Here is a 24,192-nt window from a genome sequence, read left to right as displayed (position 1 = left end):
CCAAGATTGGAATATGCAGCAACGATATGGTCACCAAGTACAAAAAAATGTATAAAAAAAACTTGAAAGAATACAAAGAGCAATTACAAAATTGGCACCAACACTCTCAAAACTATCATATGAAGAGAGACTAGCAAAACTTGAACTACAGACACTAGAGCAAAGAAGAGAGGATATGTGATAGCTATTTACAGAATCATGAAAGGCATAGAAATTATTGATAGAGAGAATCTGATAAAATGGGATGATAGAAATACAAGAGGACATGGAAAGAAAATCAAGAAAGACAGCTATAGAAGAGATGTGAAAAAGAACAGCTTTCCTCACAGAGTAATAGACAGTTGGAACAAGTTAGATGAGAAAGTGGTGTGTGCAAAAACAATACATGAATTTAAAAATAGTTTAGATAAAATGAGATATGAAGACGGGACACCACGAGCATAGCTCCCCTTCCCGTAAAATACAACTAGGTAAATACACACACACACTTTTGTCGGATGGACGGCGAGGATTAGAGTTCTGAAGAAAAAGTGAAATTTTCGTGGACCTCAATGGAAAGTACAGTAAAACCCTGATTATCCAAAAGCGGATTATCTGAAATTGATTTGGATAATACAATTAAAATTTTAAAAAATTCTATAAAACGTTATAAAACATCAAAAACATGAAAATAAATCAAAGTAACTACATATGTACTATATTAATATACATATACCAAGGCTTTTTCCCCCTTACTAGGGAGGTAGCCAAAAAGGAAAAGCCCCTCCCGAGGCCCACTACATTGATTTAGTGGGGGGGCTTCCGTGTAGTAAGGACGGGCTGAGCTGTGCCAGCCAGGTGCAACCATACTGGAGAGGTCAGCCCCGAGCTACCAGACGAAAACTGAGCCAAAAGTCTTTTTGTTGACGACCCTAGCTTGGCATTGATTATGGACTGGAATACTCGTAGGATTTGTCGCCCTCATCCTATGACAGTTGTTTTAGGATGAGGTTTTTGGGGTAGTGAATAGATAGGGGGTCCCTCACCCTTTTCCTATGTGAATTCCCCTATCCCTATCCTTCATATTTGCTACCCTACTCTCCTTTTTCACCATCTTTCTCTAATACTTGTCAAGGAAGGTTCTGGTATTTTGGTGCCTTCCAAGCTACATGTCTGAACCCAGTCAAGTGGGGATGTATACCCCGAGGTCACTACTCCCTGCGAGGGCCGAAAGCCCACCGACTGGGGAATGCATGTTTGTGAGGTAGGTACTAGGCTGTTGACTTCCTTTCTCCCTATCCAGTACACATGCTGAGTGACTACGCCGGACCCATCCTAAATGGGACAAAACAATAGAGGACAAACCCCGGGTTGACAAAGTCTCTAACTCACCTCCGAGGCCCTGCATGTATAAATAGTTGTTTCTGGAACCTCCCGACTCTCCAGAGACTTTTCTTTTATTGCGCGTGGCAACGGATACTGCAGTATCTTCCTTCTATGCACTGTTTTTTTCTTTCTTAATATATGGTGTGGCCTTACAAATATACACGATGATGGCGGCTGTTGAAACAGAATGTTCTAAACCTCCACCACTACCTGATCCTCCTCCTAAACCCCTCGATCCCTCTCCTAATATTGCCAATCCTAATGTTGACAATATTGACTCAACAAAAATAAAAACCCCAGTTGACGACTCCGGCTTGAAAAAGGACTTCGGTAAAATCAATCAATCAAATACTGCCCCTAATAGTCATAGAATCTTACATTTACAATATGTCTCTCTTGATAAGAGTTATACAGACTTATATGAAAAGTTCCGTAAATTTGGACAAATTAAAGAGATCAGAGTTAAACTAACTGACAACTTTAAAGCTTGGCTAGTCTGGATCTCATTTCTTTCTAATCAGGATGCAGCTGCTGCCTGCTTGGATTATAATAATTGTAATGAGAATGAATCTTCAGCCCAACTTGTTGGTAGAGTGCCACCTAACTTGGATATCTTTTATCCAGAAATCCCGGTAGAGGAAAGGAAGGAAAGTGTGCAGAGACCTCCCAACCCAGCTAAGTGGCTCATTATCACTCTTGCAAAAGAACGTGCCAACTTGTTCGAGTTTAGAAGATTCTTGAAGAGTCACCTTGGCTGTAGTATCATGATTTGGAAGAAATTCCTTCTTAATTCATGTAAAATCTTATGAACAAGCTGCCATGGTGCTTAACTTGAAACAGAAATCGGACATTTAGTTATGCCAAAGGGGTAATTTTTAATAGAGATCTGTATGACTTTGATGATGAAGAGATTTTAGAAATGTGCCCAACTAATGTTTGGAAGGTTGCTAAAATCCCTCGTTCGTCTATGATTATCATAAGTTTTTGTGGTGAAGATCTACCTCATTATGTAGAGATAGAAAAAAAAATTGTTTATATGAAGCAGTTTAAGCCCCGTCCCCTTCAGTGCTTTAACTGCTATGGTTTTGGCCATCCTTCCCGCAGATGTGCAAGGGACAAAATGTGTTTGATATGTGCTCAGCCTGAACATGGGGATTGTTCCTGCCCAACAGTTTGTATAAATTGTAAAGAAGAGCATGATGCCAGAAATAAGAACTGTGTAATTTATAAGAAGGAACAGGAAATACTACTAAAAGCTCATGCAGAACATATAAGTGTAGGACATGCTAAAAGACTATTAAGTAATTCCAAAAGATACAGTGATGTTGTTAAAACAAATAGCAAAGTGGATCAGCCAACAGTAGAAGCCAATAAAAATAAAAATGCCAATATGAATGGTTCTGTTAACACTGAACCCAAGCCTCAGTGTAAAAGTGTTACTATGAAACCTATTGGTCTTTCTTCTTCTCAAGTAGAAATTTCTAATACTCCTGAAGCCTTCTGTGCTGAGGTTTCCTCACCCCTTGTTGAAGGGGTGTCCCCTGCCCCATCTGGAGGGGCACCTAAGGTTTCTATTGTAGAAACCTCACAGGCTTCTTGTAATGAAGCCTCCTCTCAGGCAATCTCTCCTCCAGACTTGGGGGACTCCCCAGTAGAGGGATTGCTGACTATTCTGCCTCACTCGGTAGAGGTGCACAGAAGCAATGAGGACCAAAGAAATGCTGAACCCAAGCCACAGCGTGAAAGAGTCACTACTAGACCTAATCGTTCTTCTCCACAAGTTGGAAATTGTAGTACTCGTCAACCCTCCTCTGCCGAGGTTCTCCCATCCCCAGTTGAGGGAATGCCTCCTGCCCCATCTAGAGGGGCACCTAAAGTTCTCATTGCCGGGACCCCACAGGGTTCCTCTAATAAAGCCTCCTCTCAATCAATCAAACTTCAAAACTTGGGGGGGCTCCCCAATAAAGGGGTCACGGACTGTATTGCTTCACTCAGTCGAGGCACACAGAAGTAAAGCTATGGAGTCTGAAGCTGTGCGCAGTAAAAGACTCCACAGTCCACCCTCGTCTCCATCCTCTTCCCCAAATCGTGATAAATAATCTAAGAAAGAAACTAATAACCCGGACTCTACGTCGTCTGGCGGACCATTGTCAGAGAGGAGGATGCCACCCGCGAAAGCAAAGAAATTAGAAAAGAACCCACCTTGTAAACCCTCTCTCTCCCAGACTTCCCTTACCAGACCAGTAGACCCAAAAAAGAAAAAGAAAACAGTAATGTCCATAATTCAATGGAATATTCAAGGTTTTAATTCTCATCGAGAGCAGGTTGGGATTCTCTTTAAAGAACAAGGTGTGTCTGTTTATGTCTGCAAGAAACTATGCTTGGCAATTTATCCCCTAATGTTGGACTTAATTATAAGTTTTACAGATCTCCTCCTATGATTGGGGGCCGTGCCCATGGAGGTACTGGTATCATTGTTAAGAAATCTGTAAACCACAGAAGTGTCCACCTACGTTCGGTGTTGCAGGCTTGTGCAGTACAAATTTTACCACTAAATGGATCACTTTATGTTCTTTGTATTTGGAACCTGAACTGGAAGATCGACTCGTAGACATATATAAACACCCCCGTCAGTTAGAGTTAAATGACCTACAATCTTTGGTTGACCAGCTCCCTGAGCCTTTTATTCTAATGGGTGACTTTAACGCCAAACATCCTCTATGGGGTGAATCAAGGTGTGACCCCTGGGGCAATATAATTGAAGAATTTATTGATAGTAACGATGTCATTTTGATGAATGACTGTTCCAAAACTAGGTTTGATGTCTTTCACAACTCAAGTTCTGCTATAGACCTAACTATTTGTTCATCATCCTTAAGATTAGACTACAGTTGGTCAATAGATGAAGAATTACATGGTAGCGACCACTGGCCTATCCATATCAAATGTATAAAGAACACTCCCTCCTGTTGCTTACCTAAATGGAAGACAGGAGAGGCTAATTGGGAATTATTTAGGAGATCCACAGAGACTAATTATAAGACTAGTGATTTTGGTAGTAACTGTGATGCATATGACTACCTGGTAGACATGATACTCTCTGGTGCTTTCTCTTCCATTCCTAGGACAGCTAGTAAACCTCAACGCCCAGTAGTCCCCTGGTGGAGCAATGAATCTGCTTTAAGCAGAAAGATTACAAGAACTTGCTATAAGAGATATCGGAGATAACCTTGTTTAGTCAATAAGATAACGTACAGAAGAGCTCGAGCCAAGCAGAAGAAAATCTTCAAGAATGCAAGGAGGGAATCCTTTATTAGATATATTAGCGAATTGAAATATGACTCTTCCCCTACCTTAGTATGGAATAGGATTCAAAAACTACAAGGAAAGTTTACTCCATCTCCTTTACCCATTCTGAAGATAAATGACTCTTTTATATCAGATACAAGAGAAGTAGCAGAGGCTTTTAGAAGACATTATGCTGATATTTCAAGCCCACTACATTATTCAGATAATTTCAGAAGAATTAGAGCCAAGACCACGATTATTCCTCCTACCAATACGAACTCGGAGGCATATAATCTTCTCTTCACCTTGGATGAAATGGATCATGCTTTATCTGTATCCTCCCCAACCTCTCCTGGAGAGGATGACATTCTTTATTCTGGGAGATAGGGTTGATGAAAGAATATTAGGATGGTTTGGACACATGGAAAGAATGAGTGAAGAAAGACTAGTAAAAGAGGTATGGAAGGCAGATGTGGAGGGAGTGAACATGAGGGGACGTCCTAGGATGAGGTGGATGGACGGGGTGAAGGGGGCTTTGGGGAAGAGGGGAATGTCTGTTGAGGAAGGAAGGGAGAGGACGGAAGACAGAGGTGAGTGGAGAATGGTTGTATATGGATGATGATGTGATTGCATGAGGAGGAATGGGCGGGGGGGTGGGGGGTGAGGTAGTATGTGTGAGCAACTTTTGATGCAGCCCGAAGGGATTTCTCCCCGTCCTCTCCTTATATGCAAGGGGGGACGGAGAGGGGGGGGTCGCCGATTAAATGAACCGGCCTTGCTGTGGATGTGCTGTGTCTTGCGACACTGCTTCTGACCCAGGGCGGTGGGCAAGGTGCAGGGATGGCCCGTCATCCAGGAGGTGCTCAGATGAGAGGGAGGGTGGGAGGGGTGTGGAGTGTATTTAGGGATGAAATGGGAGGGAGTGTTTTTATGCCTTTCCCTTTTTGGCTACCTCCCTTGAAAGGGGGGAAAAAGCCTTGGTGTATGTATGTATGGTCACTTATCCATATCGTCGAAGAAATTCCTTTTAAATGTGCTGAACAAATTTTGGTCTTCTGGATCTTCTCCTAAATCTTGGAAGACTTCAGTCATCATAGGAATCTTAAAGGCAGGAAAAGACTCTCATGACCCACAAAGTTACAGACCTATTGCTCTCACAAGCTGCATTTGTAAGATCTATGAAAGAATGGTTAATACGCGTTTAGTTTGGTTTTTGGAATCTAAAAATCTCATCTAAGAGACAGTTTGGATTTAGAAGAAATAAGTGCACTCTGGACCCCCTTACTTTTTATCACTCGTGAGATTGAGAATGCCTTTGCAATTGAGAACTCTAGCATTGGTGTGTTTTTTGACTTGAAAAATGCCTACGATACTACCTGGCGGGGAGGCATTCTGAAGCAAGTTGCAGAGTGGGGTATTGGGGGTAATATGTTCAGTTGTTTAAAGGACTTCTTATCTGACCGTTATCTAAAAGTCCGAGTGGGCTCTTCTTTCTCTTGTGCATATCTTCAAGAGGCAGGGATTCCCCAAGGAAGTGTTCTGAGTCCTACACTCTTCAGCATAGCCATTAATAGTTTATTAGAACAAGTGTAACCTTCTTTGGTTGGGAGTTACATAGGCAGGACTTAGTGCGGGCAAGATAAACTCTCAACGACTCCTTTTCTTCTTATTTTACTAATAATTAGAGTTTATCATGATTTCATCGTATACACTATAGTAACTATTTACAACACATCACTGGCACACGTTTGACTTGGTTATACACTTTCGAGTTAATCTCTGGAGCACCTCACACCGAACCTCCTCTCTCGAGACATGCATGGCCTTTTTGTTGACCGGAAATGTCTAGTCAGCTAAAACTTGAGGTGCTCTAGTCACTTTATCATTTGGAATTTTCATTTATAATATTATAACTCTATAGTTACAGTATTATTTTGGGGTTACAAACTGTTATCCATTATATTTACCCTATGTAATATGTCCAGGGGGAAAGGTTTTAGGTATATTGTGTTCCCGTGTGTTAATGCGGGTTGTGGCTGATGGCATCCATTATGTGTGTGTTCGTATGTCCGTGTGCGTGCCTTATGGGCGCTTGGTTAAATGCTGTGTCAGCTGTTTAGAGCGGATATGTAGGCGACAGAGAGTCTGGGTGATGATTGTGACACCGCTCACAATGCGTGGGAATGGTGATGATGTAAGTGGTGTATACATATCGCCCTCCCCCTGGGGTTAGGTGGCACCCGGCACCTAATGTTATATGGTTAACAAAATATTGATACATATATACAATTATATAGTTATATAGTCAGAGTCACAAAATCTTTGGGTGGTTATATGTGGAGAAGGGGGGGGGTGATGTTGAATTGATTATGAGGTCCCAAGAGGATATGTTGAACCAGAAATAATGGGTATGCGATGTTGTGTCTCTGAATGGGGAATAAGGTTGTGTTTCACCAGTATTACATATATTTTCAACTATCATATAAGAGTTTATATGACACATATTATTTCTGAGAACTCTTATCTGTGAGTTTGTATGGCACAATAGTATGTTTTTTTTTTTTAGAAACTCTTATCTGTGAGTTTGTATGGCACTATAGTATGTTTTTTTTTTTTTTTTAGAAACTCTATCTGTGAGTTTGTATGGCACTATAGTATGTTTTTTTTTTTTTAGAAACTCTTATCTGTGAGTTTGTATGGCACTATCTGTGGTAAGATATTGGTGAGACACAAGATAAAACTTATCCTAGGTTTACAACAATTTGGGAAAACATGTTTTAAGCATTTATTTCATGCAAAAGTATTTTGTTAGTATTATTAGTATAAAAATGATGATTAAGATTGAGAGGCAGTGGAGGTATAGGGTAAGATTTTATAGTGTAGATCTAAAGAGTCTATATCAAGGGTAGTTGAATTGTTTAGTAGAAGTACCTGGTCTATCTCGCTTGGGAGGATGGTAACGGGTATCTTAGGGAGGGGTGGGAGTGTTAGTTGGGTTATGGGACCTAGATTGTGGGCGAGAAGTGGACGAGGATGGGGGGTAGTAGTGGTTGTATCCTGTGGATGGAGTTTTTGTTTTAGTGATTTAGGATATGTATATCTGACTCTCGCTAAGGTTATAGTGGTCGGAAGGAAGTAGAGCAGGTTTGATAGATATGCGGAAGGGAGTTCTTATTGTAATTTGGCCATTTTAACCTCCACTGAGGGATGCATGACGTCCTGCATCTTCAGGGGCGAGAGCTAGAGTGAATGTTTTAGTTGCGTCGACGCAGTGTCATGTGAAGGGAATTGCGCTTGGTTGGGTTATTTGTTAGTCTGGTTGGTGGGTTCTGGTTGGGAGGTGGGGTTGCGTTTAGGTTAAGTTTGACCTTTCTCAATTTCTCTCCATGTATGGTTACGGTTGTGTGATCGGAAGGGTCCGTTAGTAGGAAAACATTGTTGTTGTTGTTGTTGCTGTTGTTCCCTAGACTGTCTGTCCGAGCAGTCCCGTCTCCCCAAGGAAGGCTACGGCCGAAACGGGGTTTTCCCACAATCCTTTATGGAGTGTATATTGTGTTTTTGGTGTGCGTGATTGTGTACAATGCAGTCTTCCATTATATGTTGAACAGTCTGGGGTGAAGTGTTACATCGTGGGCAGCTGTTCACAACACGGTCGTCCAGCCTCTTCTGGTAGCTTAAGGAAAACATTGTTGGGGAGTGAGGTTGTGACTGTGAAGGGGCCTAAGAACTTGGGTTTGGGTTTGTTAGTTCTCTTAGAGTCTCTGACCATGACTGTGTCTCCAAGTGTTATGTTAAGTGGAGATGATCGTTTGTGTTGTTTTGTTTTTGTTCTTTCTTGAGCTGCTTTGAGGTTTTCTCTGACTTATTTGTATATACTTTGCATGCCTCTTTTTAGGCATTGGGTAAGGTTATCTAGGTTGTATAAGGGGGGTGGTGGTTGGTTGAAGATTTGGTAGGGTAGGCGCATTCTTTGGCCAAAAATTATCTCATGGGGGGACATCTTTGTTGCGGAGTTGACTGTGCTGTTGATACTGGCTTGTACCTGGGGTAGCCAATCTTCCCAACTGTCCCTAAGATCGTTGGCCAAAGGTCTTAGGATTTCAAGCACTTTTCTATTAGTGCGTTCTGTTAGTCCATTCCCTTGTGGGTGGTAGGCAGTGGCGAAGGTTTGATCTATGTTGTATAGATGTGCTATTTCGCGCATTACCTCGTTCTTGAACTCTGAACCATAGTCAGACAGCATTCGCCTGGGGATGTTGTATCTACAGAATATGTTGTTAACCAATGCTTTGGCCACAGTCTCTGCTGTTTTGTCCTGTAGTGGAACTAGGATTGTGTACTTTGACAGATAGTCGACTGCCGTGAGTACATAATTGGAACCTTGATGGCTCGTTGGCATTTTAAGTAGGTCAATGCCAAGTGTTTCCCATGGTTCAGCAGGGAGTGGGATGTCTTTGATATTGAGTTGTTTGGGGTCAGGTCCTCTGAATTGGCTGCAAATTACACATGAGTCAATGTGTGTGGTTATATCTTTTTTCATATTTTGCCAAAAGTATGACTGGCGGTATTCAGTGTCTTATCCCTGCCTGAGTGGCCTCCCATTGCACTGTCGTGCAATATGTGTAGGACCTTGGGAACTAGGGATTTGGGAATGACAGTCACTTCCCTGTCGTTAGTAGTTCTCCTTATGATTCCGTCGACCAGTTTGAGTTCTTGTATAGGGACGGGTGGTCGGGACTGTAAGGGTGTTCTTGAGAGTAGATGTTGTTTTACTTTAGACCATGTCGGGTCTTTGTCTGTTTCCTCTCTAAGGTCTTGCATAGGGATACAGGTTGTTTTTGCTAGGGTTGACACGTGAATCTGTCTGCTTAGTGAGTCTGCAACAACGTTAGCTTTCCCAGCTAAGTATGTGATCTTGGGGTCAAATATTAACCCCTTCCATACGGTGCCGCACACGTAGGCGTCATGAGGAGCAAGTGGATTCGCGACGCTGCCATATCGGCGTCTTGATTATATTTATTGTAGTCGTCCCTGTGTTTTTACATTCTCCCAAATGCGCCCTGAATCCCATTCTCTTGTGGTTTTCAAAATTCGCGGGTGAAAGAGAGAACGATCGATATAAGCGGTGACTATATTTTATGATGCGAATATTATTCCGTTACGTCATACGGCTGGCATTGGCTGCTGCCCGCGAGATTTAAGTCCCGTATTGAAGTGGTTAATAAGGTAGTTTTCCACCTAGCTATTCTGCCATGTAGATCTTTTGAATTAAAGAGGTAGACTAGGGGTTGGTGGTCTGTAAAAATTGTGATCTTATACCCTAGTATAAGATATTTGAAATGTTTCAGTCCCCATATCAATGCAAGTCCTTCTTTGTGGGTAGTTGAATAGTTACTTTCAGGCTTATTCAGTACTCTACTTGCGTAGGCTATGGGGTGCTCTTTCCCGTTTTCATCTTTCTGCTGTAAGACTGCGCCTATTCCTTTAGAGGAGGCGTCGGTGTAAAGAAGGAATTCTTTCTTCATGTCAGGAAAGGCTAGGACAGGGGCTGTGGTAAGAGCATGTTTAAGTGTGTCAAAGCTTTGCTGTTCCGCTTCAGACCATTTAAAGGTCTCGCCTTTCCTTGTGAATTTGGTGAGAGGGGATGCTATGTGTGCAAAATTTCTTATGAAGTGTCTATAGTATGATGCTAGTCCTACGAAACTTCTTGTTTCATCTGCGTTTCTGGGGGTTGGGAAATTGGTTATTGTGTTTATTTTGTCTGTGGTTGTGTGGATGCCTCGGGCATCGACCTTATGGCCTAGGAAGGTGAGTTCCGTCTGTAGGAATTTACACTTTCCTAGTTGGATTTTCAATCCGGTGTTTTTGAGTCTTTTTAGGACAATCTCTAGTACATGGAGGTGGTCAGTTTGTGTGGGGCTATAGATGATGAGGTCGTCTAAGTAGATGAATAATGAGATTCCTATCATATCGCTGAAAATGCGATTCATTAATCTCTGTTGGGTTGAGGGGGCATTCTTAAGGCCAAAGGGCATGCGCTCGAAGTGAAAATGTCCCTTATCTGTGGAGAATGCAGTTACGGGTTTTGATTCTTCAGTCAATTCCACTTGCCAGAAGGCTGACTTAAGGTCAATTGTGGAAAATACTGCGTTTCTGTTACCTATTGATTGTAAGACATCTTGCATGGCGGGGAGTGGGTGTGGGTCAGATTGAGTTAGGTGATTGATTTTCCCAAAATCTACAACAGGGCGTAGGGTTCTGTCTTTCTTAGGGACTAGGAAGAGGGGACTGTTCCAAGGGGAATCTGAGTGAGAAATTACACCTTGGTGTAACATATCATGCACACTGTTGTTTACTTGTGTTTTCCTACTGTGGGGTATGCGGTAAGTGGGGGTGTATGAGGGGGTGGTGTTGGGGGGAATTTGGATGTGATGTTTGATTATATCACATTTGCCTAAGGGTTCGCCTTCTAAGGCGATAGCCGATCTATTTCTTTGTAGGAGGTTTAGTAGCTTGTCACGCATCTCTCCGTTGGCTGATGTTGTGATTTGGTTGGGGTGGATAGGGGTGAGGGTTTGTGTTTGTCTTACAGTGTTGATGTGTTGTGGGAGTGGTTCTTGGATTGGGGAATTATGGAGGTGAACTGAACAAATGTTTGTGTTCTGATTTTGCGGTGTTGGTCTGAGAGATTCGTTAACATAGCTAGGGTGTGTTTATTTTCTGACACTACATCCCATGAAGATTCTAGGGTTATGTTATTTATTCTTGACGTATCTGGGTCAATTATGACATCCTGATGTTCTATTGCTCCGGGTATGTATAGTGGAACTGTTATTGAATGTCTAGGGGGTATGATGACTGTGTTAGACATCAGTGCTTTTGAGGTGACATAAGGTGGTGGACGGAATGAGTAGCTCTTAGTTGGAGAGGGGTTATTTAAGCCAGATAGACATGAAAGGGGTTGTGTGTCTGGGTCGGGTATTTCAGCAGTTTTGGAGATGTCATTGACATCTTGGAAGGAGATTTTGTTGGTATCTAAGTTAATTATTGCCTTCCAGTCCCGTCGAGACTCCATTCATCAGCTAAGTGGAAGGATGTGAGGCCTACCTGGGATTTGTTTACTTCTATATTTATATCAATCATATCATGAAGTGATATGGTTGATCCTTCTATTAGTAGGCCTTCTGTGTTTGAGTACTGGATTTGGGGTGGGTCATTAAGTGCTTCGTAGAGAGCTCTGGGTATGAGGTTCAGGTTTGTGCCTGTATCAACCATCATGTCAACACTTATTTGATCTAGTGTTACTTTTAGAGTGATATAGTTGTGTGGTGTGTCGGACGTTCCTATGGTGGTTTGGTGTGTGAGGCTGGTACACGTTCCCCCAATCGGTGTTGAGTTGTATGTGTTGTGTGGGAGGAGGGTGTTTGTCGAGGTGCCGTAACTTGTTTGTTTGTTCTCTGATGAGGTTGTGGTTGTGATTTTTGTTGAGAACATTCCTCGTTGGAGTGAGTTGTGGTTTTGTGTAGGTTGCAGTATTTGCCTGGCCGTGTTGGTTTTGACATGTTGGGTGGTCTGGGGGGGGCGTGAGTTGTTTGATTTGTTGTTGAGCTCTACATTGGGAATCTGTGGGAGGTAGTACCATGAACTGAGCAAGGGGTAGTGCGGTGTTGTGCCTGCAGGTGTTGGTATTTCTGTGCTCTACATTGAGCATCTGTGTGTGTCGTTGTCCCATGAACTGAGCAAGGGGTAGTGCGATGTTGTGTTAGCACTTGTTGTTTCTGTATGCAGTCTCTGGTGTTGTGACTTGTTGAAAGATGGTAGGAACACCAGGTTGAAGGTTGGGCTGTATTGGAGCTAGGGGCCTGCTGTGACTGAAGGCTATTCAGTTTAGCATAATGGTGCTGGTCAGAGAGGGAGATGTTGCAAGCGTTGGTTATGTCTAATATGTATGTGTAAGCTAATGGGTTTCTAGTATTTAGATCCCTTCTAGTTGCTTCTCTATGACACTTTGGTGGAAGTTGGGAAAGATAAAGGCCTATCTCTAGGAATGTGTATAGGTTTTCTAATGTCATTGCCTTTTTTCCTGAGGTGTCTGTGAAGGTCCAAGGGCTGTTATTGTCCAGGTTTTCCCTAATTTCTTTTATTGCATTGGCAACATTGTCTTTGATGTTAGTCTGTTTTTGAATTCTAGTGTTATTTAGAAATGTGAGGAGAAAGTTAATGTTGTTTGCTTGTTTGTTCTGAAAGACATTTAACAGATGCTCCTTATAATCGCTATATGCGATTCCTGCGGTTATCAGACTGTCTAGCATCCGCGCGGTAGACCTGTGCTCGTCAGATGCTTCTATTTTCTGGCGGCATAGATTTATCTTTTCTAAGTCAGAGTAGTTTGGATTTTTTGAAAAGAAAAGGTCACATGCCGTCAGGAAGTCAGTGATGGAGAGTCCGCTAGTTTGAGAGAAGGTGGGGATTTCGGTTAGAGGGGAGATGGTTTGGTAGTTATTGATTATTGTGGGTTGGTGTTGGGCAGTATGTGGGGTAGTTGGTAGTTGGGTTGGGAGGGGGTGTTGTGATGGGGGTTGTGGGTGAGGATGCTGTGATAGAATTGGGGGGTGGGTAAGTATTGTGTAGGGATGTGGGATGAAAGCTGTTTGACTTGGCGTTAGGTTGGGAGAAGGGAAGGTTCTCATATGCATGGGTTGAGGGGTTTGGGGGTTGTTGTTGGGGATCTAGTTGAGGGGTAACTTGAACTTTTGGTGTGGAGTGGGGGAGGGGGTTGGGGAGTTGGTATAGTTGGGTTGGGTTAAAAGGGTCTTCCTGTGAATGGTCATGTTGTAAGGGTGGGTTGTCAACCTTATCCTCAGGAATTATTCTAGAATCTGCCTTAGGTGTGGCATGGTCAGTGTCATTGGGGGATTTGTCTTCTTTAGAGGGGGAAATGAATACATCAAGTAAATTCCTGACCTTGGATCTCGTTCCTGTAGCCATGTTAGTGTCTAACTAGAGATGCATGCATTACCTAAGATATAATGTGTTTTAGTTAGAGAAGAGGGGGGGGGGTATAAGGCATCAATGGGTATACAATGGGGGTATATAATATGGATATGCAATAATAATGTGATAAGATTATAACAAAAAAGGTACATATAACAATATAAATATATAAATTATTGTAAAAGTTGAAAAGGTATTAAATGTAAATAATAAATTGGGAAAATACAAGGTAATTATGATTTATGTATAAAATTATCCTAAAAAGAAATAGTATAACAGTTATGGATTGGTAACAAATAAGTATATATATAGACTTAATAGTTAAGTATCAATTGTTAAAGAAAAAAAATATTCACTGATAAATGTAATGGCACTTGTTACGTAGTGACCAATTTCTTAATGTAATACTTGCAAAGATAAGTGGGTGGTATCTCAGTGACGTTAAAAAAAATTAGGTATAATGATATTTGTTTCGTTTAAGTTATTAATCCACTAGTGGATGCATTGTTATTTAAAAAAAAAAAATGAGGTTAGGCTGTTGTGAGTTTTAGAAGTATTCAAGATAAGTACTAAATTATTAATGTTACGTAGGCTAGTGTGAATTTTACGTGCCTTTGGCACGTGGACAGGCTGTCCACAAATTTACAGTGGACATATCAATGGATATGGGGTACCTAAATACGGCGAGCCCTATCGGCTGGTACGCCGATGTCTGGCAGGGGCGGTTTTGCAGGGGTAAGCAATTGTAGGTGGCCGAAGGTGGCGGTCGGTGGAGGGTAGGTTGGGTGGTTGGTGTGGGTATGCGGGAATGCTGACTGGGTGTGACGAGCAGGTCGTTAGGCGGGTCTGTGCTTAACTGATGTGAAACTCCCGGTCTGGGTGATAACGGAGGGGGTGGAGTCGGGTTCTCATCTGGTTCCTATGAAAGAACGGGAAATTAGTGGGCGTCTATGGTTTTATACTTACGGCGAAGGTTGACGTTGGTTGGGGATGGCAGGGGAGGTTGTCTCTCGGTTGTCTCTCGTCGGCCTGGGTCCACCGCGTCTTGACTGGAGTCGTGGTGTGTCAATGTAGGAATTGGTGCGCTGCTTGAAGGGACGGAGGGGTTGGTGACCGGAATGCTGAGGTCGTAAGTCTGTGTGGTTCTCGGGTGAAGACGGTAGGGGTGAGGTGGAGTATCTTCTGTTGGAGACTGGATCTTGTGGAAGCTGAATGGAATCTTGTGGATGCTTGAAGTATAATGTCTTGATTGGGAGTCTTGTTTGAAGTTGGATTGGAATCTTGAAGGGGTGCTGTGTAGGGTTGACAGGTTCTACTCCGACAGAGGTATCACTGTAGACATCTGTCTACAGAGTATATGACTGGTAGCTCACTGCCACCAGGTGGTTTGAAATCGAAAGCCTTCGATTTTACCACCGATTCTAAGATTGGAACTGCAAAGCTGCGATCTTAGAATTCAGACTGCCGTCTCGGAGGGGGTGGTTGGTGGAGGGCGAGTGTGTAGACGTGCCGCTTGCTTGACGAAGTGATGAGTCAGGCGTGTAGACAGTGATGTTGGTCTCTTGAGCTGCGGGCACGGGTGGTCTGCGTGGGGCTGGTAGGCATGGCTTGAGTCTTGGATGGCTGAAGATTTTATTCGGCCTTCTATGGTAGGCGCGAGTGTAATTAGTATTATGTGGTATATGATAGCTTGTCTCTTCGGAGTTTTGAAATGAAACTAACGCTCGCCAGTTTGAGTGGTTGCGTAACCTTGATTGTATGGCTGAGGACGTAGTTTCTATTCAGAGCGTGGGAGCACCGCTGCCGCCATTTATGTAACCTCCTTTGGTTGGGAGTTACATAGGCAGGACTTAGTGCGGGCAAGATAAACTCTCAACGATTCCTTTTCTTCTTATTAATAATTAGAGTTTATCATGATTTCATCGTAGACACTATAGTCACTATTTACAACACATCACTGGCACACGTTTGACTTGGTTATACACTTTTGTCTCTAGACCACCTCACACAATGTTCTTTTGAGTTAATCTCTGGAGCACCTCACACCGAACCTCCTCTCTCGAGACATGCATGGCCTTTTTGTTGACCGGAAATGTCTAGTCAGCTAAAACTTGAGGTGCTCTAGTCACTTTATCATTTGGAATTTTCATTTATAATATTATAACTCTATAGTTACAGTATTATTTTGGGGTTACAAACTGTTATCCATTATATTTACCCTATGTAATATGTCCAGGGGGAAAGGTTTTAGGTATATTGTGTTCCCGTGTGTTAATGCGGGTTGTGGCTGATGGCATCCATTATGTGTGTGTTCGTATGTCCATGTGCGTGCCTTATGGGCGCTTGGTTAAATGCTGTGTCAGCTGTTTAGAGCGGATATGTAGGCGACAGAGAGTCTGGGTGATGATTGTGACACCGCTCACAATGCGTGGGGATGGTGATGATGTAAGTGGTGTATACACAAGTTCCCACAGGAGTTCATGGTTTGGCTTATGCTGATGACTTCGCTATTGTGTGCAGCAAATCGACAACATTAGAAACAGGCCAAAAGATTCAAGAGGTTATTAACTTAGCAACAGCATGGGCTAATAGCAGGGGCTTCAGATTCTGCTGAAAAAACAAAAACCATAAGGTTTTCCAGACTAAGACGCAAGGAAGAAATACCAACACTATTCTTAGAGGGTGTCATATTACCGTATGAAGATCAAGTATAATACTTGGGTCTGGTATTGGATAAAAGGTTGACATTCACAAATCACATAAACGAGGTATACACTGTTAAACAGCGACTTAATATACTAAAGGTAGTGTCTCGTTTCAACTGGGGAGCAGATCGTGTAACTTTAATAAGGCTTTACCAAACATTGTGCCTTAGCAAAATGGATTACGGATGTCAAATTTATGGATCGGCATGTAAAAGTTCACTGAAGAAGCTTGTTATAGTCCACAATATGGCTTTACAGATCTGTTCGGGAGCCTATAGAACATCTCTAGTGGATAGCTTGTATGTGGACGCAGGAATTCCTCCCCTGTATATTCGCAGGGAGGAATTAAGCCTTAGATATATATCTCGTGTCTTGACATCCAAACAGAATCCAAACTTCAAATTTGTAAATCAGCTGGTAGACAGAGCTCCAAGGAAAAGTACTCTACCAAAACCTTTAGAAGTGAGATGTGAAGTTGGGACAGAGAAGATAGGACTTGTTCCTAATACAATTGCTGAGATCACGCCTCCCAAATTCCCTCCTTGGAACCGATGCCCTACTGAAATATGTCCTCTTAAAAAGAAGAAAAATAGAACTGCTGTAGAGGTAAAAAGTGAATTTTTAGAACATTTATCAGTACATGCTGATTCAATTTTTATTTATACAGATGGATCAAAATCCCAAGATGGTGTTGGTTGTGCTGTTGTATCTGATAGCACAGTTTTAAAGAGAAAGTTGCCTGATTTTAGCTCTGTTTTTACTGCTGAACTGCAGGCAGTCAGCAACGCCCTCAAATTTTGTTTTTAATTCTGTTCCATGCAACAAGAACATTGTTATTTTTACAGACTCCATGAGCATTTTAACCTCTGTAAATACATTTCTGCCTCTTCACTTTTTAATCCAAGAAATACAGGACTGGTTAATTCTAATCAACAACAGAAAGAAGATAAAAGTAAACTTTTGCTGGGTGCTGTCCCATGTGGGTATCTCTGGAAATGAACAGGCCGATGCTGCAGCCAAAGCTGCCACTAGGCTCAGCCATGTAACAGACCGAAAAGTCCCACATACGGACTTCAAAGAAGTGATTCATTGTTACACAATGGGGAAGTGGCAAGAAGAATGGACAAGGCTGGACGGTAGTTATAAACTAAAAGAGATTCACCCCTTAGTGAACCCTTGGAAGTGTCCTCCTTTGGACAGAAGGTCAAGTATTGTCTTGACAAGATTAAGAATTGGCCATTCCTATATCACTCATAGATTTTTGATGGCAAGTGGAGCAGAAAGGCTGGCCCCCCAATGTCCCACTTGCCAAGTAATTTTGACAATTAAACACATTTTAGTTCAGTGCCCTGCATTCTCTAACAAGCGCAGGGCAAATTTTTTAACGGATTTATCTTATAAAGAAATTTTAGGGGAGGAAGCTCGTTTGAAGAATGTTTTAAAGTTTTTAAAAGACCGGTTTATTTTATGAAATTTAAAATTGTGTATATGAATGCTTGTGAGTGTATGTTGTTGATGTGTGTTCGCGAATGTTTATTGTTTTAACTGTTTTACTTGAATTTTATCCATAAGATAAATATGCGCTGAATGACCTACCGGCTCTGGCGCTTGGCCTTCGAGCCAAAAATTCCATAAATCAATCAACCAAAGTCATCTGGAAAGTTTAGGAGACGCCCTGCACCATGGTGGTCTGACACCATACGAAATCTACATAGAGCAACACGAAGAGCTTTGACTAGATTACATCGCCATAGAAATGATGAGAATTTAGTTGCTTATTGTAAAAGCAGGGCATTACTTTGACGTACCATCAAAGAAGCAAAGCATCAGTCTTGGGCTAAATTTGTATCATCATTCAACTATAGAACACCGGCATCGATCGTTTGGAAAAACTTGAGAAAAATATCGGGGAAATACACCATTAGCCCTCCACCTGTTTTAAAATTAGATGGCTCTTTGGTCTTTGATCCTAAAGATGTCAGTAATGCCTTAGCAAATCATTTTGCTAATATATCTAAACCAGACAACAGCTCTCCTGGATATCAATACCGAATGAGAGAACAACAACGTAATCTTGACTTCACTGCCCCTCATGAAGAATCCTATAACCTCCCTTTCACTGAAAAGGAATATGATTCAGCTTTGAACTCCTGCAGTGATACTTCTCCAGGTCCTGATGACATTACATATGCCATGTTGAAACATATATCTCCAGTAACTAAAGGTTTTATTCTTGCACTTCTTAATAGGATGTGGTTTGAACATTCGTTTCCCAGTGTTTGGGAAATGGGTATAATTTTACCTTTTCTTAAGCCTAATAAAGGTGGTTCAATTCCATCAAATTACCGTCCTATTGCCCTCACATGCTGCATGTGCAAATTTAAAAAAAAAAATGGTCAATGCACGACTAGTCTGGTATCTTGAACAAAACCACATCATATCTAATATTCAATGTGGTTTCCGTCGCATGCACTCCACTGCTGATGCCTTACTTCGACTAGAATCTTCGATTTGTAAAGCCTTCATCTCTAAGCAACATCATATCAGTGTTTTCTTTGACTTAGAGAAAACATATTTACCTAGTTGTAATATATGGGAGGGGAGCTATGCTCGTGGTGACCCGTCTTTGTATCTCTCCGCATCAAGTTTTATCTTAAAATCTTGTATAGTGTTAGCACATACTGTTTTGTTGTCTAATTTGTTCCATGTATTTATCGCTCTGTGTGGGAAACTGTTCCTTTTCAAGTTTTTTCTATAACTATCCTTTTTCAATTTTTTTCCGTGTCTTGTTTTACCGTTGTCCCACATTAATAGGTCGTTCCTGTCTAAAACTTCCATTCCTTTCATTATTCTGTAGATAGTTAGCAAATCTCCTCTTTCTCTTCTTTGTTCCAGAGTTGGTAGGTTCAATTTGGATAGTCTTTGCTCATATGTTAGTTCGGCGAGTGTCGGTGCTAGTTTTGTTGTCGCTCTTTGTAATCTTTCTAGTTTCTTAATATTCTTTTTGGTACTGGGTGTCCAAAGTGATGCTGCGTACTCGAGTTTTGGTCTTATTAGTGTAGTAAGTATTTTCCTTATCATTTCTTCGTCCATATAGGTAAATGCCACTTTGATTGCTCTCAATAAGTTGTAGGTTTCTCCGAACATCTTGTTTATATGCTTATCTGGTTTCATGTCCTTTCCAATCATCACTCCAAGATCTTTTTCATAGTTAAGTTTTATTTATTTTTTCTTCCCCAATTCTGTAATCTTTTGATATTCTATTTTTACTCTTTCCAAATTCCATTATGCTGCATTTCTTAATATTGAATTTTACTTCCCATTTTTGAGTCCAATTCCATATTGTGTCCAGATCTTGTTGCAATGAGTTGCAGTCCTCTTCCGTTTTTACCTTCTTAAGTAATTTTGCATCATCTGCAAAAAAATTTATATAGCACTCCACGCCTTCATTCATGTCATTAACGTATACAGCGAACATGATCGGTACCAGTACTGATCCTTGCGGGACCCCGCTTTTTACTTCTTCCCAGTTGGAGAATTTTTCTCTAATTACAACTCATTTTCCAACTCATGGAAGCATGGTATTCTTAAGGCTTTACATGCTATTGGCATTCGAGGAGAAATGGCCTTTTTCATCAAGAACTTTTTAGCAAATTGTGTTTTTAGAGTAAGAGTTGGGAACATCATATCTGAAATAAGACAACAGGAAGAAGGTGTACCTCAGGGGTGTGTTCTCAGTGTCACTCTCTTTAGTTTAGCTATAAATGGGGTGACATCTGTGATTCCTCCTGATATACTTGCCACCCTTTTTGTAGATGACCTCTCCATTTCTTTTAGAGCTAGTAACATGGCAATAGCTGAAAGAAAACTACAACTCTGCATCAATAAAATAGTTTCATGGGCCGATAATAATGGTTTTAAATTTTCACCCAGCAAAACTGTCGTCGTACATTTCTGCCGACTAAGAAGTCTGCATCCTGACCCTACTATTTGGTTAAAGGATGACCAGATTCCTTGTGTTGACGAAACCAGGTTTTTAGGACTTATTTTTGATAAGCACCTTTCTTGGGTACCCTACCTGAAAACCCTGAAGACACGATGTCTAGAGACAATGCAAATTTTAAAAGTTTTAGCACATACCTCATGGGGCGCTGACCGCAGAACAATTTTACAGTTACATCACTCCCTTATTTTATCGAAACTATCGTATGGATGCGAGTTTTACTCATCGACCACTTCATCCAGACTAAAAAGTTTAGATATGATACACCACAGTGGAGTTCGTTTGGCCACAGGTGCTTTTAAGTCTTCCCCAATACCAAGTTTATTAGTTGATGCAGGGGAAATGTCGTTAGATCTTATTCGCCAGACCTCATCTATTAGATACTGGCATAGATTGCAGAGGCTTCCCAACTCTCTCGCTTTTAGAACAGCTCAAGCAGATTTTAACAGCACTTGTTTCAACAATCACCCCAGACTTCCAAAGCCTTTTGGATACCGGATGAAAAAGATTTTAGAGGATATGAATCTTCCCAAGATTCCCATCCTCCCTTTTAAATAATCGGTTGTTCCCCCATGGAGATTGCCCACAGTATCTTTCTGTAAATATTTTAACGATTGTAAGTGTGATTTCAAGGATTATGAACTACGCAATGCTTTTTTAGAACATTCTTTTAGTCACCAACCCTCTGTGTTTATTTTTACTGATGGCTCCAAAACTGCACTGGCATTGGTTTTGGAATATTCTCAAATGATTTTAATCGTAAGGGTACCTTGCCTGATACAGCATCTAATTTCACTGCCGAACTGACGGGAATACTGTCCGCCGTGGAGATTGTATCCTCCATGAAAAAGAGAGCCAAATGTTTTACAATTTTTAGTGACTCAAAGAGTGTCTTGCAGTCTCTAGAACAATTCGACTCAAGGCACCCAATAGTTTTAAAGATCTTAGAATGGCTTTTTTTAATCGAGAGTCAAGGTAATGAAATAAACTTCTGCTGGGTTCCAGCACATGTCGGAGTACCAGGAAATGAACAGGCCGATAAATTGGCCAAGGAAGCCGCTCTCTCACCCTTACCTCGCTTACGCCCTATACCTTATGAAGATTATATCCCTCTAATCAAAGTCAAGATCTCATCTCTTTGGCAGTTCCAATGGGATCTTGAGGCTGGTAACAAGATGAGAGAGATTACTGATACTATTCATCCTTGGTCTTATACATTGCTGAACAGAAAACAGGAAGTAACCCTTGAGGATTGGTCACTCTAGATTATCCCATGGCTTTCTTATGGAGGGCAGTCCTCCTCCATTTCGTAATGATTGCCTTGTTCCTATGACCATTAGACACATTATGGTGGAATGCCCCAGTTATGATGAAGAAAGACAACAATATTTGTCAAAACACAGAGATGAAGGAGATCTGTCCCTTCGAAATGTTCTGGGATGTAACTGCAATATAAATTCTATTTTTGATTTTCTTAGTGTTATTGATCTTCTCAATGATCTTTAGATTTCAATCTTTTTTTATTTTATTTATTTCTTAAGCTTTTTACCACTTCCTTTTCTTAATCATAAATACTACGGCGTCAATGACCATTGATATTGCGACGCTAGATAAATCCCAATTATTCAATTGAATTCTCCTTCTCTCTCCTTTTCTTTCCTCCTGTTTCCTTTCCTCTTTTCTCCCTTCTCCCCCTCTTCCCTCCTCTCCTCTCTACTGCCCTTCCTCTCCTCTCGTACCACTTTCAGCAAGTGACATAGAAGCAGTCCCACACTAATGCAACACAGACAACAGGCTATGGATTTTCATTAAGTGAATCTTTTGACAGCAATTGTTGTTATCAGTGTGGACACTTTTTGCTTCAGTTTTAAGATTTTTACATGTGGGTGGCTCCTTTGGCATAGTTGATAATTAACCTCTTCAGTATGAGTTGAATTCTTGCGTGCAGCATCAGATGCCTAATGCATGATGCATCACACTACTTATGTTATAAGATATAAAGTTACTGCTGTATTACATGTTCTTTCACTCTGAGAAATAATAAACATGGAAAAGATGGTCAAACAAGTTTACAGAATGTGGGGATCACTCAGCTACAACTACAAAATAAATGTAAACAAGATGCTGATCCTTGCATCCTTGTACATCCACTGCTACCTCATGACGCCTATGTAGGCATCATCATATTGAAGAGGTTAAGGTTGAATAGACATGTCAGTAGTCTGATAGAATTGTATTTTTCTTTCAGGTAATATAAAGACAATGGCATCAAGTTCAGTAAGCCAGGATGATGTAGAAGTTGACTTCGAAATCTCCTCCCGCCGTTCTCGCATAAGAACAGCTAGAGCGAGGAATATCAACCCATCTTCACGTGGAGGTAAAAAAGTGTCGTGACAAAGAGAACCAGCCTCTACTATTTTCTTGCAGTTTTCATGCCCTTGTGACTTATTTATTTATTTCATGTTATTATTATAATTTTTACATGTAATCATCGTTTTAGGTTATTAGTTTGTTTTCCTGTTTTGGTGTTAAACCAAAGGAATGAAGATCACCATGTATTTTTAAAGGTGTTTTCTATTTCCATCCCTAAAAGAAAACTGCAGTGTAGTCTGTTATGATATGCATTCATGGAAATGGCACCCTGCTGTAGGTTTCAAGTTTTCCCTCCTGACTTCCACTGACTTCTACTGAAATTTACAAACATACTTATCAAATCTAAATATGATAATTGGAGATCAAGGATATAGATTAAATTGGAACTATACATGAATTGGAGTCTAGGTATGTAAGAAAATTAGAGAATAGGAAGCGGGACCCAATGAGTGTTGCTCCTTTCCTGTATACAACCACTCCTCGTTTAACGACGACAATTGGGACCAGCGTCGCCATCGTTAACCGAATTGGTCGTTAAGTGAAAGTGTATACATATACATACATGTACAATGTCCAGCAATACATGTATCTTTATTTTTGTGTATTTTCCCTCTTTTATACAGTACATTAAAGCTTTATTTACTGATTTGATAGTACAGAAAGCCCTCAAATAACGCGGTGGTTAGGTTCCTGAAATTACCGTGTATGACCAAATCCGCGTATGCTGACATTCCATATTAAATACTGGGGTATTTTTTTAGTTTCGACCATGGGCGCAATATAGCAATAGAAAATTAATTATCAATTTTGTAAATTAAAATGCATCAACATAATATGCAATTTTGTGGGCGGAAATGAAAATAAAAAATACCTTGCTACAAGCAAATATGCTAATGAACGAAGTCGGTAGCATAGGATCGGGACGCCATCTTGTCGTCTGTCAATTGATGGCCTCGGTACTTCCGACAGTACCTCGCCAGGTATATTTTCTTGAAGGAATGTTATGGAGCAGAGATACATGCATTCCTTCAAGCTGCAAGAACTTTGTATACCCCGCAAGCTGAGAGAGTGGTTGAAAAGCCCGCCAACGTCTCTCATGACGATGACAACGAGGACGATCCGGATGACATTTAATTTGCAGGTAATGATTTATTAAACACAGGTTAGGTTAGTTTAGTTTAGGTTAGACGAATTTATCATCCTTTCATTTCTTCGACGTCGGCATCTATCATAACAAACATGGTGTACCATTCGTCCGACATGACTTTGTTACTTATGAAATCTGTTTTAGCACCTTTTTTGTTTTTTAGTTCCGCTCACAAAATTGCATATTACGTTGATACATAATAATTTACAAAATTAATAATTAATTTTCTATTGCTATATTGCGCCCATGGTCGAAACTAAAAATTTACCAATACCGGTATATACTGTACCCCAGGTAGTTTTTGCAGCTTGCGGGAT

At 41.1% G+C, this 24,192-nt stretch overlaps 1 protein-coding gene across 1 annotated transcript in view; it reads left to right on the top strand.

Moving 5' to 3' along the window:
* LOC143035124 (uncharacterized) overlaps positions 1 to 24,192 on the top strand; it is a 140,026-nt gene that overhangs the window by 24,613 nt on the left and 91,221 nt on the right. Inside the window, exon 2 of the mRNA XM_076201718.1 lies at positions 22,604 to 22,732. Coding sequence (XP_076057833.1) covers positions 22,604 to 22,732 — 129 coding nt within the window. The remainder of the gene's footprint in view (positions 1 to 22,603; positions 22,733 to 24,192) is intronic.

Source organism: Oratosquilla oratoria, chromosome 18 (assembly GCF_046742065.1).
Source record: "Oratosquilla oratoria isolate Oo_2021 chromosome 18, ASM4674206v1, whole genome shotgun sequence".
NCBI classification, from domain to species: domain Eukaryota; kingdom Metazoa; phylum Arthropoda; class Malacostraca; order Stomatopoda; family Squillidae; genus Oratosquilla; species Oratosquilla oratoria.
Note: the sequence above shows the minus strand (reverse complement) of the source record. Positions and strands in the feature narration are given on the sequence as shown.